The sequence below is a fragment of the Lampetra planeri genome, chromosome 49 (assembly GCF_965212315.1).
Source record: "Lampetra planeri chromosome 49, kcLamPlan1.2.h2, whole genome shotgun sequence".
NCBI lineage: Eukaryota > Metazoa > Chordata > Hyperoartia > Petromyzontiformes > Petromyzontidae > Lampetra > Lampetra planeri.
This window is the reverse complement of record NC_136155.1, coordinates 8,991,712-9,011,551: the sequence shown is the minus strand read 5'-3', so window position 1 is coordinate 9,011,551 and position 19,840 is coordinate 8,991,712. Positions and strand designations below refer to the sequence as shown.

Sequence of the window (19,840 nt, the reverse complement as noted above, 5' to 3'; positions counted from 1 at the left end):
AAAGACACACTAAAATTAAATAACCTAGTAAAATATCGAAATGTAATGTAATGCAACACAGAGAGTCGGTCAACACACAATCAATGCATAGCCCGGTTGATTACGTATTTCAAAGATTGATAAGTTAGAATTTAAGTGTGAAAATTCCAAAGAGAGGACACAGGCAGAGAGAGAAAACAAAAAGCCAGAGAGAGAGAAAAAAGATAAGCTTAAAACTTCCATTTTGTTTGTAGAATGTACCATTCCCGGTAAAGTAAGTGTTGGTAAGGCAGTGTCTTACCAAAGTTGGTACATATGGATTCAGTCCTTGTTGGACCAGGGAACTTGCCAAAAGATCTGCATGTTGAAATATATGTATGTATATTGAGCTTCTTTTGCACCGTACGTAGCAAACCGTGCAGGAATGACTGGCGAGGCGATGTAGAGGCGTCATTGTTGCCACTGCAGGGACACCGTGACGCTGTCGCGGGTTGATGACTACCCAGCCTCCTGGGTGGCTTCTCGTTTGATGATCTCATGGCGCACGTGGCCGGAGAGAAAATTAATTGATCGAAAAGTGTCCATCATTTGTCGATAAACGCGAAGTTGCATAAAACTGAACATTGGTAAATCGAGGGATACCATTTTAACACATTTAGGCTTTCCCGATCAAGATTATCCAAAATGAAGGTTTGAAAAAAAAAAACTTTGATTATGTATGGAGGCATACCTGTGTAGTGAGCGACTTCCGAGACATGTCGTGTAGAGAGCTTCTTATTTATTCTCACACTGGGCACAATACTGGGCGTTATACAGAACGTATCTACATGGCTACACATAGCCAACCCTTCTACACAACCCCATCATCGGCGTCTAATGACACAGCTGTCTGACTAGCGTAGCGACGACGAAGATGAGAGCCGTGCAGAGGATCAGCCACGCGGCCGGACGACGAAGAGAGATGGTGGCGAGCAGCGACGCAGCCAGGACCCAGGACCCGCAACAGCCCCGAACCTCTTGTTCCATTCCCCTTATATCCCTCCCAGCGTGGCCAAGCCCCGCCTCCGGCCACACCCCCTTCCAGAACCATCGAGCAGGTTCCCAGAGCTTTCCGAATGACTCCGCCTTTCACCTTTACTCCAGATACGCTCCCTTTTCGTTAGTCATTATGTAACTGGCCCATACCCATGATTACCCCTCCAGGCCGACAGGTCTGGAGGGGTAATTTGTATTCATGCAGGATCACACAGAGTGGCAACATTGCCCCCTCCTGTGAAAACTTAGCGGAACCATCCTGAAAAAGATTTGATATTCATTGAGGCCGTTCTGAGATAAATACATTTTAAATAAATAACCAAAATGGTTATTTGGGCAGTCAGTTTAACGCGTAGGCTTTCGCGACCAACTCTGGCTGTCGCCTGACGATGCTGGTTGTAATTACCGGCGAAACGTCACAGGTGCTCGAATTGTAAATGTTGTGGGTTTACTCTCCAACACACCAGTGTGCTGAACTAGTAACAAATTGGCACGTTTTGTTTACGTGACAAATTTGACTAATTGTCTGTATCGGGTGGCGACGGGTTTAACGACATATTTACGCGAACTAAGCAAAAAAACCTTTTATGGATGGTGGGCAGTGTTCTGTACACAGAGCCTCGCCGGACGGCTGGGACGTCACCTGCCAGGCCAATCGATACTGCGCTGCATCATGTTCATGCCATGAACGTTTCGGCTGGCATTCCACTTCTCGAGTGATGATTGCACTACTTCTTGAAATGTGTAGAATTACAGGTGGTCCCTGCTTCCTGGAAACCCCGTCATAAATGGGATCGTTGACAGTTGAAACAGCAGAAGCATGACTTGCCGATGTGCTTTTCCTTTTGTCAGTCACATTTAACAGGGTTTAGTCGGTAAAAAGCCACAAAAACACGGTTGCCTACGTACAGTGCAAAAGAAGTTCAACGTACATGCGTGCAGAATAACAAAAGCTCCACGTCAAGTCACGTCGGAAAACCAGACCGACTGTTCGAATTTGTTCTCAGTCGCGTCGGAAGATGCTTCTTTAATCAAGTTTCTGCTTCGTAAATTGATCCATGGTGGCATTGTATAAATGCCGTAAATGTGGATCGTCGTACCGCCTGTCTTGTGTGTTTTTTTCAATGAAACGGCAGCAGATTTAGTTTCTGTCTCACGATCAACTGTACATCCATGCGGCCGTCTGGAATGCTCTTCCGATATTAGGAAGCCACTGGAGTTATGCACTTTTAAATCATCTGGTTTAAATTTTGACTTAACTTTCGTGACTGCAGGAATTCATATGCTATGGTTCTTTTGGTAAAGTGACTTTACTGAAAGAACCATAGAATATCATCTAGTTTTACAACTAATTTCTTTGGAACAGTTTTTTTTTTATATTTGGCTTGCTATCTTTCCCCCTCACCTCCGATTAGGACGGTTGGCTACCTACTGTGCGAAAGATGTTCAACATGCATACATTACATCAGGGGTGGGGAACCTTTTTTCTGCCAAGGGCTATTTGGATATTTATAACATCATTCGCGGGCCATACAAAATTATCAACTTAAAAATTAGGCTGTTATATTTGGTCAAACATTTAATTAACTCACCCCTAATGTGATGGCTGGAACTGCTTCTCTTTGGTGAGGTGTGTGATGTTAGCTGGTTTTGATGATGTTGCTACTCGCAACTGCTTTTCCAGGTTTGCTCCTAGATTTAATGAATTTCGAGTCCCGCCTGTGGTTGCCTTGGCAGGGCCAGACCAAATTATTTTGCGGGCCTTATACGACCCGCGGGCCGGACGTTCTCCACCCCTGCACTACATCAATGAGATTATTTCATTATATTTTTTCAGTCTGCATGGTGGATGTAAATATTTGTATCTATGAGCTTCTTCATTACGAATAAAACGTTACGGAACATTATGCACCCATGTCCCCATCATTATGTTTAACGCTTCTACTTGTTTCCTTTTGCGCAGCTACGGACGATGTCGTCAAGGTGGAGGTTTGGGATGTCGTTGATAAAGGCAAGTGGCAGACAAAGCAATATGTACTTACCTCTTACCACATTTACAACAATATATGAGCATACGATACACCTTGCCTTATCTGTGTCTCCACAAACAAATGTAAAATATTTGTATAATAATAATTGACATTTATAAGACGCAATTCATCCAAGGACCTCAGTGCGCCATGCACGAAGTTGGGAAATATAAATAGTGAAATATAAATAGTGAGTCCAGAGTCCACTGGTCATACATGGGAAGTGTAGGCCAGGTGAAACAGGTGAGTCTTTAGAGAAGACCGCAACAAAGTGTGCGACCTCGCCTGTCTGACCACAGGTGGCAGGGCGTACCGTAGTCTTGGCGCAGTGCATGCAAAGGCTCGGTCACCCCAGGTACAGAGTCGGCACATGGAGCAGATGTAAATTAGCAGATCGTATAGGTCGTGACGGTACGTACATCCCATTAGCCACACTGCCTTCTGAGGGTGAACGTCTTTTTTTAGAAGCATTGGTTTAACTCGAACAAACTCGTAAAAATAAGGATGCCTTGCAATAGGTATCTCTTTCGCGTTTGAACATCTTAATACCTTTTTTATTGCCAGAAAGGGTAAAGCCTATTGTTATGTTTTCATCATTTTGATGCTGGCAAAAGGTCCCACAGATAAAACTGTGGTAAGTCTGATCGTAAAGAGAAGGCTATTGGAGGCAGGAGTGCCATCTGTATTAATGTGTAGATCACAGAGCTGGACGCTGACTCGGCAGCTCGAGCCAATAAGTTGTTGACATTTGAGGCCAGCTGTGTCGAGGTGAATGCTATGAATTCCGTCGCACGACAGGATACGCAATGCAGAAGCCTAGAAGATAGCGTGTCATGTGAGTGTTTTAGATATAGTTATGCACAACCAGTTGTGTTGGGTGGGATCAGTGCTTGATGGATAAAGGCCGATTGCCGAGACAGGCATTGAAGTGGTTGTCACGAATCGGGCGATGGTGGCGAGATGTTATCTCCCTCGCCTTTTTGGAGTTTGCGTGTCTCCCCATGGTCGTGTGGTTTTTTCTCCAAGTCCTCCGGTTTTTTCCCTCCACATTTAGAATCAACGTCACACTTGTTTAGAATATTTGGCTGTTATATATTTCCACGCAATAAGCCACTTTGCTGAGCTATCATTTGTGGCCAGGTTGCTTCTGAAAAAGAGCTACATAGCTCAGTGGGCCTTACCTGGTAAAATAAAACATAGTTTATTATTGTTATTTATTAACAGAAAAAAGAGAAGATGGTGGGACACTGGTCAGGGCACACGTTGCATGTCGCTACGCGTTTCCTGTGCTGCAGCTGCGGGATCTGGCGGAGGGTAGAGAGCGTTAGTAGTGAGGTACGGCGGCATCATGGCTTTGGCCATGATGACAACTCGATACCCTTGACCGGTTTCCACATTCAGTGTCTGATCAGCGGGCTTGCTTGAACCAGTATTCGCGAATTGCCAGATGTTTAGAGGAAAGGACGATGCTGCCTGTATGGAATGTCATCCCTTATGCCGGTGCTGACGCTGAATCCTAAGAACCAGCGTTGCGAAGGTGAAAACAGTGCTACCTTTTGGGGAATTTGCACTGATGTAGCTGCTGTAGCACAAGGCACCAAACACAAGACCCTTTTGTTGGTTTGAACATTGCGACGTTGCTTTCTTGCCCGCGGGTTTTGAACTTGTCACCGATCTCTGCGCATGTCCATCGTTCTTTTGCCTCCCTTATTGGTTCCGTTTCTTATTCTCGCTTCCGACTGATTGCCTTTTTAAAAAAATTGTTCTCTTTTTTGATGTTGCCTGCTCTTTTCTTTTGTCTATGTCTCCTGTCCTTCTATTTGTTTATGTGGCCTGCCCTTATATTTGTTCAAGTCGCCTGCCCCTTGTTTTCTGCTGCCTGTCGCGTCTCACCGCTCTACCCCTTTGTTCATCCCTCACTTTGACGCTCAGGATGACGCTTTGTCTTCAGAGGAAGTCTCGGCAAGTCCGAGCTTTTAGTGCGCCTACTTTGTTTTAACGCTGTTGCCGTTGTTGTTTTGGTCAACAAGACTCCACCCCTGGTCTCTTGGTTTATCATCGAGTTCAACAAAATAATCTTTGCCGGGTTGCAAACTTTCCCCTCCAAACCTTCGTGGGCGCTGTATACCTGCGTGTTTTGTCCTTTTTCCCGCCCCTCCGATTAGCAGGGTTGGCTATATACAGTGCGAAAGAAGTTCAATGTGCATGCGTGCATTCGTAATTTAAACCATACGAATTCAGGTGTGAATTAGTTGCAAGCAAAAACTGGTAACATTGTAATTGAGTTGTTTACTCGCATCCACGTGCGAACCCATCTGCGCTTTTACTGTAAACCTGTGCGAGATGCTGTGCTGCTTGGGGTGAGTACCGCGGTGCGTGACGCGGTGTTGGGGTGAGCACCGCGGTGCATGACGCGGTGTTGAGGTGAGAACCGCGGTGCGTGACGCTGTGTTGCGTGCTGTGCATGGCAGGGAGGAGCAGGAAGAAAGGGGATTCCCTGAAGCTGGAAAACGAGCCCCAGGAGGTAAGGAGGGCTGCACCCCGGTACTTCCGCTCTCACCGCCGTTAACGGGGCGTGTCAATACTGAAAGTGTCTGTGGTGTTTGGTTCAATATATGTGGTTTTGTTGAACTTTTTTCGCACCTACATAGCCAACCGTGCTAATCAGAGGTGCGGGGGAAGCACAACAAACAAAATACACAAAGCAGTTCTAAATATATTTGTTTTCAATATAGATGATTTAAAAGTGCATAGCAATAGTGGCTTCCTAATATCGGGAAATTGAAGATGATGAGCTGGGCAGCTTGGCAGCTGTGCGCAAGGAATGGGCAAGAGAGTCTTAGCAATGTTACTTCTTTTTATTTTTCTTGAATCTTGAATCATCACGTGTAGCAGGGCTGTTAGGAATTGCACCGTCGTCACGATGAGGCACCATTTGGAACCGTGTCTGATATTGGCAATGTCGACGTTGGGGAGTACTTTGCTCAGGTAAGGCGCCCTCGTGATAAGTTGCCTCTGGTCATCCCCAGGCCAAATTGCCGCGAGGAAACACTCGCCGCCTTGCAGCGGCGAAACGTGCTAAATCGCTTACAGTGACCCTTTCAGAACGGACCCCTCTGCTCCTGTGGATGCGTATCGATGAGCCTCGCACCGGTTCTCTAGCTCATGCTGTCTCTGTAACGGCTGTGCAAGACCTGCTGTTGGCGGCTTCCTTGTCTAAGCCGTCGTGTGGTGAAGGTGTAGGATTCACAGTGATATATGTGCAATGAGTGATCTCCGACACGGTAAGTAACTTCGGTTTGTTTATTCAATAAAGCTCGGTACAGCCACGTATCTCCGTCTCTGCTCCGCGGATATCCACTCTTCGTGTGTCTACGTTGCCCCATGCCACGTGGCGCTCGCCCGCTCTCCAACACACCGCTGGCTGACGGTGCGCTAGGGAGCGGCTGGGCGGCTGGAGGACGAGCCGCCACGTGGTTGATGGAGATGGCGGGGCAGCAGCGCGGGGCTCCTCTTCAGTCTTCAACACCGACCCCTTGCGTTGCTCTGTGTCCCGCTTATATCCCCCTACCCCGGGACTAAGCGCTGTCTCTGGCCACACCCCTCCTGGAACCTATTCGAACGTTCCAGAGGCTTCCCTGGTGGAACTGCCTCTCACCTTTCCCCTAGATGTAAACCCCGCTATGGATAAGCATGAACTGTATACTTATTATGTATGCCCCCCTGATAATCCAGGCGATGGCGCTCTCATTACATCACCCCCCCCACCCCCCCCCTGTGTAATTCTTTTTTAGCCATCCCGGCTAAGGAAGGGCAACACAACAGAGCGCCATTAGCCCCATGAACAGAACACACCTCGAAGAGAGAATTATAACGGAATGTTGGACCCCCCCAACGCAACAACAACACAGCGGAAAAACACGCAACCCGAATCTGAAACCGCTTAAGAAAATCGTGACGATTTTGAGCGTGTCCGCATAGCCGGTCCATCCGTCAGTGGCGAAACAGGAACACCGGCTGGTGGAGGTAGTGGTCCAACAATGGGCGGTCCGGCCAGATCCCCCGCAGATGGGCACGGGGAAATGGCGACGTCCTCCGGTCCCGCCGTTACCTTCAGGGGCGCTGTGGACGGCAAAGAAACAGGCTGCGGAAGATCACCCTTGACAGGGATGACAGGTCTGTTGGCCACGTCAGGCACCGGGATTCCGGGATTTGGAGATGACGATGGCGGCACAAGAGCAATAAACGGTTTCAACTGCGACGGGTGAACAAACCAACACCGGCAACCATGACGAACACGAACACACTGAGGGCGCAAAACCTTTAAAATCGTCACAGGGCCCTGCCATGGCCTGTGAAGTTCAGCAGAGGTGCCAAGCGGCACCTGTGGACAATGAAGCCACGCTGCATCCCCAACCGACCACGGCATGTCCTCTTTCGACCGGTGTGCGCAACGTTCATTTCGACCCTGAGTTTTGGAGGTATTTACCCTGGCAGCTTCACGTGCTTCCGAAACCCACCGTAGGGACTGTTGAATATAATCGGGAAGAGTTGATTTACGAGGTACAATTGGGGAGCCCAACTGGACATCCAACGGCGGCGTGTTTTCCCTCTCATACATTAGGAAAAATGGCGAGTATCCCGTAGAAGCGTGAGGCGCCATCTGATAGGCAGAGAGAACGCTGGGTATCTGAAGATCCCAGTCTGCCTGTCATTCATCTACCATCTGGCACAACATAGCGGACAAGGTGCGATTCAACCGCTCCACTATACCATCGGTCTGAGGGTGGTAGGGAGACGTAAACATTTTCCTGGTATCCAAAGCAACACCTCCCCGCAACAGTTTAGACGTAAAATTTCTACCCTGATCGGTGAGCAACTTTTCTGGCGCCCCCTTATCCATGACATCGCCGTTCACAAAGACATCAACAATGGACAAGGCAGATTGATCTGGCAGGGGCCACGCCACAGGCCAACGGGAGAAATATTGGACCCCGACGAGATATTTATTCCCACGAGGCGTGGGAATGACACATCTAACGCGACCAATTCATTGACCCGAGTGACGGAAATCGATTGCAAGGGCGGAACATAACGCTGCCGAGGTGACTTCCGTCGTGCACACTTGGTGCACGACCGAAGCGCCCCGGTGACATTGAACGTCATGCCTGGCCAATAATAATCCCTCTGAAGAGTAAGCAAAGTTTTCTGAACACCGAGATGGAAGAGTCGTTCACAATGCAAGGTGCGGATCAGCCCCGCACGGAGGGAAGTAGGAACAACCGATCGTAGCCGAACCGGCATGGCATCCTGCCACATCAATAAGCCGTCATGAACAAAAACACGACCGTCCTTGATGGATTCTGAATCACCCACAACTCATGCTGCCCGATCCCGCAAGGAGGTCAACAAATCATCCGAGAGTTGTTCTCGCATCCACACTGAACGCGAAAGCCCCAACATACTGTCTCGGCGGACGGAAGCACCGCATCGCCCGAATCCGTCTCAACATTGGACGCAGCCATAGGACGAGACACGCCGGGGGGAGTGCAGCGGTTTATCCCGGATCGGCACGCACATCGAGATGCAAGCGGCATCGCGACAGAGCGTCCACATTAGCGTGCCGAGTCCCCTTTCCGTTAGGTGACATCAAACATATTCCTGCAAACACTCCCACCAGCGAGCCAACTGACCACCCGGCTGCTCGATCTTCAACGAGTATTGGAGGGCCTCGTGATCAGTGCGTATGACAAATCACCTGCCATATAAATAGGGCTGGAAAAGTCATACGAAATAAACAATCGCCAGCAACTCCCGACGAGTGACACAATATCGGGATTTTGCCGGCGAAAGCACCCAAATACCGTACGCCACGACGCGCTCAACGCCCCCCTACACCTGTGACAGGACGGCCCTGATCCCCATATCGCTGGCGTCCATGTCAAGGATGAAGGGGGACGAAAAATCAGGATAGTCGAGATTAGGCGCGTCCGATAAACGATCACGAAGGGTATTAAAAGCAGTCTCCTCCTCCGGGCCCCAATGGAACTGCTGATTTTTACCCGTAAGCGCATGCAATGGCTTCGCGATAGACGCGAATCCCGGAATGAACCGGCGATAATAGGAGGCGAAGCCGACAAAGCTTCGGATATCTCCCACACTCGCAGGAACTGGCAAATCACGTACACAAGTCGTCTTAGTGGGATCGGTTCAGATACCATTGGCACTCACAATGTGACCCAAATACCGCACTGAAGATAACTTTTTTTTGGTTTGAATTTAAGATTTGCCGAACGCATCCGCGCAAAAACGGCGCACAGCCTGAGGAGTTGGTCCTCAAACGACCAGCTGAACACGATGACATCGTCCAAATAGATAAGGCAAGTGTCACATTGGAGACCAGCCAAGACAAGTTCCATAAGTCGTTGAAATGTGGCAGGAGTGGCATTCAATCTCATCGGCAAACAATTAAATTGAAAAAGACCTTGGGGAGTGTGGAACGCGGTCTTCTGCCTCGAAGACTCATCGAAGGGCAGTTGCCAGAACCCAGAAGACAAATCAAGTGTAGAGAAAAACCGCGCTCCGGCCAACGCATCCAACGAATCATCCATCCGAGGCAGGGGATACGCGTCCTCCACGGAAACCTTATTAAGGCGTCGAAAGTCCACACAAAATCGTAGATTACCATCCTTCTTCTTAACCAAAACAACTGGAGCGCCCCATCAATTGGTGGACAGCGAAATAATGTCTGCAGCCAACATGTCGTCTACGGCGCGGCGCACACTTTCTTTCTCTGACGGCCCCATACGATGCGGATTCAACCAAATGGGGGCAGCATCGCCCATCTACATGATGAGACAACAAGGACGATTACGACCCAAGGACGATTACGACCCAAGTCGTAATCGTCCTTGCTGAATACGTCAGAAAATTCGAAAAACACAAGGCGCAATTCCTCACGCTGAGCCGGTGACAACGAGGCGTTTTTGGCACACAGGTTGGCAATCCACCGATCGTCCACTGAGCATTTCTGCCCAACAGCGCAGGCAGCCTGCGCTGACGTGCGCTCTACCCGGTTGGTAAATGCGGTGGTAGCGTGAGTGAAGACAGTGCCCGCGATGGTCTGAGCGCATACCAATGTCAGCCCTCGCGTAGCAGCGTTCGAGGGCGTCAACAAAACACCGTTTTCCGCGACAACGCAACCTATGTGCTTGCGATAACGGAGCGGAATAAACACTTGCGAACCCGACGGAATAAGGACGGTGGTATCAACCAACGCCTGAACCGTATCGGCGGACGCCGGTTGTGGCAACGTCGATGACAAAAACCGCAATGTACGACCCGACGGCAGCTCAAGACAACCTTGGTTGACAAGGATCTTAACCGGCATCGGAGACAAAAAAATCAGTGCCCAACAGGCAAGGCACGGCCAACGTGCGCGAAATCAACACAGGTCCCGATGCGTGAACTTCCCCAATGCGTCAACCTGGCCAATGATGGCCATACTCCCCCCGTTAGCCGCAACACACACATCGTACACCGGCCGAACACACGACGCCAGAATATTCAACAACTGGAAAATGACATCGGAGACAATCGTAGCCGAGGCCCCCGTATCAACCAGGATGTGAACATTAACACCCTGAATAATGGCTGCGACCGTCGACGATCCCGCCGCCGCGGCAACTACTCTACGAGCCAACTTCCTTCATTGCGTCTGTGAAACCGGCCAGCTATTACCAACAGTGCCCGGGTGTGTATCATGCAGCAATCCGTCCCGATGAAATGAACCCGTCACCGCTCTCCAACGCACCGCTGGCTGACGGTGCTCCAGGGAGCGGCTGGGCGGCTGGAGGACGAGCCGCCACGTGGTTGATGGAGATGGCGGGGCAGCAGCGTCGGGGCTCCTCTTCAGTCTTCAACACCGACCCCTTGCGTTGCTCTGTGTCCCGCTTATATCCCCCTACCCCGGGACTAAGCCCCGCCTCTGGCCACACCCCTCCTGGAACCTTCCCGAACGTTCCAGAGGCTTCCCTGGTGGAACCGCCTCTCACCTTTTCCCTAGATGTAAACCCAACTATGGATAAGCATGGACTGTATAATTATTATGTATGCCCTCTTGATAATCCAGGCGATGGCGCTCTCATTTCATCACCCCCCCCTTGTGTAAAAATATTTAGCCGTCCCGGCTAAGGAAGGGAAACACAACAGAGCGCTCTCATTATGTATATATATATATATTTTTAAACGCGGTTATCCGAGCATCGGCCCAAAGGCCCAAGAAGTCAAATGGCCCAGCAACAAACACGCACAAACAGAGCTGTCAGAGGTAACCAGCTAATGGACTTATTATAAAAGCTTTGGAAAAGTGAATGATGGGAGGAGTGTAAGGGAAGAAATAAGAAATACAATGGTGACCGCTATTGCACTGCTTACAATATTGACGAGCGGCACATTGCATTATCAATTCTGAGTTTTAGAATTAAAAGCCAGCTTGATAAAAAAACATTTTAAAAAGTGCCCGAAAGATATTACAAAAAATTTCAGCACGCAGTTTTCTGGTGAGTGAGTTCCATGCCTTAGGGTCAGCGAACGAGAATGCGGCGGCGCTCCTCAAACGTTTTGCTTACACGCAGGACGACGTAGTCGGAGCTGACTGCAGAGCGAACACCAGCCCATCAATGAGGTTTGCTGTGGTTGTGAGGGTTTGAACAAACAGACTGGACATTTGTTTTTATGCACACAATAGATTCAATCCATGCTAATGATGGGGAGGACGGCCGCAGATGATTCAAAATTGCGGAAAATCCAAAAATATAATTTTATTAGCGGATCTCTATGCCAAAACCACTCGGATGTAAATTAATGGCTTTTGAAGCACAACTGATGATTTTGATACTCTTTTAATTTAGAACCAAGACTAACGATCGACTGATCTATGTGCGTGCTCAGTGATAACACTTTGCTGCTACCGCACAGAAGACTCGGCCCACTAAGTGGACAGCAGCAGAGCCACGCCAATCAACATAAATCAAACTCAAGGCACTTGCAAAGATATACAACTACTGTACTATAGAGGCGATCACAATGGTTTTCACATTAACTAAAGCAACATATTTGGTTGAATTAAGCACGTGACTTATAAACATTTCCAAGAATAATGTATGACTGTTTTTATATTATTAATTTGGGCTTCAGGGAAAATCCATGAGTTATTCATTTATGTCAATTTCAGGTGCATTTGGTTAATCCCAAAATAGGATAAACCGCACATGATAATAGAGAGTCTACTGTATATTGGCAATGTGTATTAATCGGCACAGTTCATACGCTATCTGGAATTGTACTGGGAGCCAACTCTCGACGAGCAGATGTGACGCGGTCATGGAAGGCGAGTGGTCCCATAAGCAGCCGGGCTGCAGCGTTCCGTACACACCGTAATGGAGCGATTGTGGATTATGGGTAAACGGGTGAGCGCATGGTCTCAGTCGTCATGGCTGCTAATCTTCCGTAGGTTGGTTTGGCTGTTGAATCATTTGCTTTCAGCTTTGTTGGGTTCACTTGAAGTCGCCATGATGCACACCAGCTGTTGATTTCTGTGACACACTGTTGAATTTTGACAAGAGCCATAGGTCTTGTTGGCACTATTATGATGGATACCGGTTAAGTTAGGATGGAGATACACTTGTGTGTTGTCAGAATATAATTGGTAATTTATATTGAACGCACCGATGTTGTGAGCAGGAGCTTCCGCATAGGCTATAAAGAATTGTGGACCACTAACAGAACCCTGTGGGACACCACAGTCTGCTTAATAAGTCGGTGAGCACTGCAATCTAAAGTGGAATGTTTGTGAGCGATCAGATAAATACGAAGCGTGCCAATCCAGCGCCCTATCCCAGACATCGAGACGCCTGTCGAGGGTCTTAAGGAGAGTCTTGTGATCCACGGTATCAAAAGCCGAACTTAAAACCAGTACCACTTGGACAGTGGCATGACCAGCGTGTCTACGGCTCGCAGAACATTATTGAGGGCGGTCACCGCGGCTGTCCTGGTTAAAATGATCTTACAGGTAGGCAGATTGGTTTGAGATTGGCTGTTAGGAACTGAGATCGTCAGTCTTTTTAAAGACTAGCTGTACAGTTGCATGTTTGTGGTTGGCTGGGAACAAACCCTCGTGAAATTGTGCATTGCGTATTCTTGTGATTGTTGGTGCTAACTGTTGAGACAGTGGCCTTTATTAACTGAGTCGGCACAGCATGTAGTGAACATCATTAGAATGAGAACTTGTTCATAATATTAATGACCTCGTCATTTGTTACGTCTCTGACATTTGTAAGGCTATTGACTGGTCAAGGGATTAATCCAGGGGCCGATGTGTTGACGGCAGCTAAATGAATCTCATCGATCTTTGTCCTCAAGAACTTTGGCAGATGTCATTGATCTTTGGCAGTAAGCTTGATGTGGCAGCTATGCAAGGTGTTGTCCTTCCTCCGTACCTCCGATTAGCACGGTTGGTTACATACGGTGCAAAAGAAGTTCAACGTATACACGTATATACAGTTGGCTGTAGTCGCACTCTCAGCTTTGACCAGAACAAGTTGGAACTATTTTGCCAGGAGTTGATCGTAATCGTCCGGTAGGAGTTTGTTCGCTGTGGCTGAAAGTGATCCCCGCCGCGCTGTCACAGTGGCCGGAGTTTTACACTGACGATAGATCCGCCCCAGCCGACGTGTCGTTGCTTTCACATGGCGACAGCCTTGGTCGTAACCACGACGCTGATCTTCGTGCTCGTGAATACACGCGTGTACGTACGTTGAACTTCTTTCACACCGTACGTAGCCAACCGTGCTAATCGGAGGTGCAGGATAAGGACAACAAATAGCAGGTGGAAAGAGCAGTCACTTCGGCGGGAGGGTTTTTGTAACAATGCAGACCTTTCAAGGTCGGACACGAAACTGTCAACGTTGAAGTTACGCCAGCGATGTCTCGGGGCCTCTATTCGAAGTGGGCTGATTGTTTAACGTCCGCTGCTGTAGTTTCAACAAGAACGAACGAGCGGCCGCATGGGTGGCTCCACAAGTAACGATAAAACCGCTCTGTTTGTACGGGTGATGAGTGGCATCAGGGAGATGACTATCCTGCAGGAGCGTCTGTGGCAATGACGACATAATATTTTGACTAGTGAGTCAGGCTCTGAGGGCTTTGGAAACTTGATGGAATGTTGACGGTGAGTCGAAGTGGTTGAAGCATCGAGAGAAGTGTTATGACCTTCAGTGTGGTGGCTGAATGAGTGGGTGGGTGTGTGAGTGAGTTGGTGATTGGGTTAGTGTGTTGTTGTGACCCGCAGTGTGGTGTCTGAACAAAGCATAGATGAGATGATCTTCTTGGTTCTTTCGGTAAAGTCACGTAGAAGGGAAGTAATAAAATAATAAAAATAAAACATAATAAAACAATTCTCACGACGTTTCGGCCACAACGCAAGCATCCGTCCTCAGGTGAAAACCAGGTCTGTCGAGGCGACAGCGACTGAATGAAACAGCACACGTGCTTGGAGCATATATATAAGCTGGGTTGGAAGGGGGGAAAAGAGCGCCTTGACAAAAGAATATGCATATCAAGAGGCATTTAGCATATTTATGGGAAATGCAGGTATGTGATTAGTACTACTCATGCCCGTGCATTATGCAGGATTAGCAGCATCAAAGGGAAGGGATATGGGAAATGCAGGTATGTGAATAGTACTACTTATGCCCGTGCATTATGCAGGATTAGCAGCATCAAAGGGAGGGGATAGGGGTAGCATTAATAAAGGGAAGGAGTGTTAATAGTATGTAGCTGCAGTAACTAAAACCACCACGTAAACAACTAAAGTATAAACTACATAGTATCATCAGTATACTAAATATACTCTACAATAAGCTGAGTTACTAACAGTAAGTAATACATTACAATTCTACGTCGTAAAAAATATATAATATGCTTCCATCTAAACTTTATTCTTTTACATCACACGAGTCTACACCGTACTATATACTGCCATAGACAAACCCAACATTAAATTATATACTGTATTGCTATAAACCACCTTATACATTGTAATATTGCACTATGTATTATTCTACCCACCCTAATGTATATCACACTGCTGTATATTGACTATACAATTACGATACTATATATTACTTGTACATTGTATTAAGCATATAAATGTTATACTATTTGTTATTATACTCTGTACCATTGACCGTCGTGTGAAATGGTACAGTGGTTTATAGCATAACAGTATATAATTTAATTTTGGGTTTGTCTATGGCAGTATATAGTACAGTGTAGACTCGTGTGATGTAAGAGAATAAAGTTTAGATGGAAGCATATTATATATTTTTTACGACGTAGAATTGTAATGTATTACTTACTGTTAGTAACTCAGCTTATTGTAGAGTATATTTAGTATACTGATGATACTATGTAGTTTATACTTTAGTTGTTTACGTGGTGGTTTTAGTTACTGCAGCTACATACTATTAACACTCCTTCCCTTTATTAATGCTACTCCTATTCCCTCCCTTTGATGCTGCTAATCCTGCATAATGCACGGGCATACGTAGTACTATTCACATACCTGCATTTCCCATATCCCCTCCCTTTGATGTTGCTAATCCTGCATAATGCACGGGCATAAGTAGTACTAATCACATACCTGCATTTCCCATATCCCTTCCCTTTGATGCTGCTAATCCTGCATAATGCACGGGCATGAGTAGTACTAATCACATACCTGCATTTCCCATAAATATGCTAAATGCCTCTTGATATGCATACTCTTTTGTCAAGGCGCTCTTTTCCCCCCTTCCAACCCAGCTTATATATGCTGCAAGCACGTGTGCTGTTTCATTCAGACGCTGTCGCCTCGACAGACCTGGTTTTCACCTGAGGACGGCTGCTTGCGTTGTGGCCGAAACGTCGTGAGAATTGTTTTATTATGTTTTATTTTTATTATTTTATTACTTCCCTTCTACGTGACTTTACCGAAAGAACCAAGAAGATGAATCCCTGCAGTCACGAAAGCTTTAAATCGAAATAGATGAGATGAAATAGTTCGGTCGACTGAATTCCTCAACACGGGTGGAGGAATCAATGAAAGTCGAAGTTCACGGGAATATCAACCATGGTAGTAGCGATAGAAGAGTGACTTGGAGGTAACTAACCGCCGGCTATCGAGCTCTAGCAGAGAAGGGATCGCTGACGATGCGCGTGTGTTCCTGCAGGATGAGCTCGCGCTGGACGCCGAGTGCATTGATGTTTACAAGAACTGCCACGGCGTCATCATGATGTTCGACATCACCAAGCAGTGGTAAGCGAGCGCGTTTCGTTCCTTCCGTCGTGCCAGCACGGGCCGTCGCTCGTGCTGGTGTGCAACCCCGACAGTGCTGCTGAGGATTCAAACCCCCAAATAGCAGCAAGAGTTGGCACGACCAAATTAAAATGCCTAATACGACAAAAAAGGCAAAGATCCCCCATATAGCCTTAACAGACTGTTGTGGCAAGTGCTGTTGGCGTGCACCGATATAGTCTGGCACAGCACACGAGGGGGTGGGTGGCCAACACCACGCCTGGCCGCCTTTGTCTCCCCAGTGGGATGCTTACACACCGGACCAGGTAATCATTTGAGGATGAGTCGACCAAGGGGAGGCCCGGGACCGGTTCAAATAATTGTCACTGGTTGTTGGCCACGAGCGGGAATCGAACCCGGATCGCCGGGTTCGTAGTGCAGCGCGCTAACTGCTACACCAAGACACACACGCATCTTATTATAGAGCTGTGCTCTCTCCTGGTGAGTACACGATGGAGCTTATGGACACGAGTTGATATTTTTTCTGTCAAATATGTTGCGCGTGTTTTAGCAGTGGAGCACTACTAACCTGACGATAGGGTCGCGGTGCACACCGTGTCACAGTGAACTGCCTTGAACTGCCTTGCCTGCTGGCAAGCGCACGTGTGCTGCCACATGGGCTATCGAGGTGGTTTAGGAATGAATAGCGAGAAGGTGGTAACAGTTAATCCGCCTCGGGGGACTGGATTGTCAGCATTTGGGGTGTTTGAGTGTGTCGGCACAACGGGTGACAAAGTGCTGTGGTGTGCGGGTGCGTGGGTGTGTGAATGTGTTGTGGTGTGAGCGGGTGCGTGGGTGCATAGATGTGTGGGAGTGTTGTGGTGTGTGGGTGCGTTGGTGTGTGGGTATGTAGTGGTGTGAATGAGTGAGTTCCGTAGTATGTGTGAGTGAGTGTCGTGTTGTGAGTGCGTGTGTTGTGGGTGTGAGTGAGTTGTGTGGTGTCTGCGATTGTGGTGGGGTCAGTTAATGCCGTGGTCTGAGTGGTGAGATGGTAAGTACCTTGCCTGGTATACAGGAGGTTGTCGGTTTGATCCCGACCCTGACGCCTGCTGTATATTTAGAGTTTGCGTGTCTCTCTCTCCACGGTCGTGTGTATATTTCTCCGAGTCACCGTTTTCCCTCCACATTTAGAATTTCACGTGGCTGCTATACATTTGCACGTGATGATAAGCCACTTCCTTGAGCTATCATTTGTGATAGCCAGGTCACTTCTGAAAAAGAGCTATACAGCTTAGTAGGCTTTACCTGGTATCAAAAATAGTTTAGTTTAACCATGCAATAAGCTGCTGTTGCACCATTGTGTGGCTCTCTTGGTCCGATTGCCCCACCTCTTGGAAAAACCAGAGGCGTCGTGTGGCCGGCGTGTGGCCCTCATGTGGCCCTCGAGGGCCCTCATGTATCGTCCTCTTCCACTTCCTCGATGATGGCGTCCAGCTCCTGCTTGGTCAGAGTTTCGTAGTTGTTTTGTGAGCAAGTGGGCGAGTGAACAAGTCGTCATGGTGCGCGTGGCCGTGCGATCTCTGTGGTGCGAGTTAATGCCGCGGAGTGAGCGAGTGGGGTTTGGCGAGTACGTGAGTTGCGTGATGCAGTGGCCGTGGGGCGGTGCAGGACCTACAGCTACGTGGAGCGGGAATTGTGCCGCGTGCCATTGCACGTGCCGGTGATTGTGCTGGGGAACCACCGCGACATGGGGGAGCACCGTGTCGTGCTGCCCGACGACGTGCACAGCCTCTTCGAGGGCCTCGACCGGTGAGCGGCCACTGATTGCTCCTCATCTTTCTCGCCTCGCTCCTCACTTGACTCACCTCGCTCACTGCTCACCTCGCCAACCTCGCTCACTCACTCGCATGGCTCACCGCTCACCTCACCCACTCAAATGGCTTACCACTCACCTTGCCCACTCCCATGGCTCACCCTCACCAGTCACCTCACTCACTCACACGGCTCACCGACTCGTTCACGCACACGGTTCACCGCGCTCACCACGCTCACCTCGGTCACCTTGCTCACTTCGCTTACGCACACGGCTCACCAATTACCTCGCTTATGCCGCTGCTCTCTCCCTCTTCCCCCCAATGTCTTCCCCCCCATGTCTTCCCCCCAATGTCTTCCCCCCCATGTCTTCCCCAGTCCCCCGGGTGCCTCCTACGTAAACTACGGGGAATCCTCCATGAAGAACGGCTTTGGGCTCAAGTTCCTGCACAAGTTCTTCAACATCCCCTTCCTGCAGCTGCAGGTTAGGGTCCCGGTCGAGGCATTCCGGCCACCGGCCTGGTTTGCTGTTCCAAGCCGGCAGGCCGCCGGCCTGGTTCGCTGTTTCAAGCTGGCATGCCTTTGGCCTGGTTTGCTGTTCCAATTTGGAACGCTTTCTTCCTGGTTTACTGTTCCAATCTTTCAAGCCTTCGGCCTGGTTCGCTGTTCAATCCGGTAGGTCACTGGCCTGGTTCCTTGTTCAAATCCGGTAGGTTACCGGCCTAGGTTCCCTGCTCCATTCCGGTAGGTCGCTGGCCTGGTTTCCTGTTCCAATCCGGTAGGTCGCTGGCCTGGTTCGTTGTTCCAATCCGGTAGGTTACCAGCCTAGTTCACTGTTCCAATCCGTTAAGTCGCTGGCCTGGTTCCCTGTTCCAATCCGGTAGGTCGCTGGCCTGGTCCGTTGTTCCAATCCGGTAGGTCGTCGGCCTGGTTCGCTGTTCCAATCCGGCATGCCGCTTGCCTGGTTCGCCGTTCCCATTCGGCAGGCTGCTGGATCTGTTCACGCTGTGGCTGTATTGGCCGTAAAACATCACGTGCCGATGGTGACCATTAAACATCCCGTGAAGTCATTCACAAAAGTAGGCCACTATGTGACGGTGTTACGGTCCAGACCAGCCGTGTTTTAAAAATGACTCGCAAATTGACTCGATTCGGAAACACAAAGCAATCGTCAACCCCTTGCTATGAAAACTTACCACGACCCTCCTGGGTAAACAAGTGTAATAAGCCTGCGGGGCAGCCAGGTGCCTTTCAGGTGCAGTACAGCAAGTAGATTACTGAAAGATTGAGTGTTGTCCACTTGCATCTATGGGACCCTTTGCCATTATATACCGGTAACTGCTCAACCCGAGCACCTCCAATTAGCACGGTTGGCTATGTACGACGGGAAAGAAGTTCAACATACGGACAACATACATACAACATACATCATAGCTTTGACATTTGCATCATCTTCATGCTGTTCACATTTTTCCATTCTCTGGTCTAATGCAGGTAGTGAGACAAGGCCATAAAATCTCTTGTGTAGGCAAATCAGTTTCAAAGACAATGCATACATTATGTTGTATATGCTGGATTATGAAATTTTGATAAAAATAATAAAAATTAATGAAATTTTCAAAAATGCGTAAATCGCATAATTTATGTT

General features: G+C 48.4%; 1 protein-coding gene across 2 annotated transcripts in view; it reads left to right on the top strand.

Annotated features, from left to right (window-relative positions):
• Window positions 1-19,840, top strand: part of RABL6 (RAB, member RAS oncogene family like 6) — a 56,487-nt gene that overhangs the window by 12,232 nt on the left and 24,415 nt on the right. The window contains exons 4-8 of one of the 2 annotated variants that reach the window (XM_078615995.1): window positions 2,978-3,025; window positions 5,516-5,568; window positions 16,316-16,401; window positions 18,049-18,189; window positions 18,571-18,676. In XM_078615995.1, coding sequence (XP_078472121.1) covers window positions 2,978-3,025; window positions 5,516-5,568; window positions 16,316-16,401; window positions 18,049-18,189; window positions 18,571-18,676 — 434 coding nt within the window. Of the gene's footprint in view, window positions 1-2,977; window positions 3,030-5,515; window positions 5,569-16,315; window positions 16,402-18,048; window positions 18,190-18,570; window positions 18,677-19,840 lie in introns of both variants that reach the window. The other variant, XM_078615996.1, reaches the window with a different exon arrangement.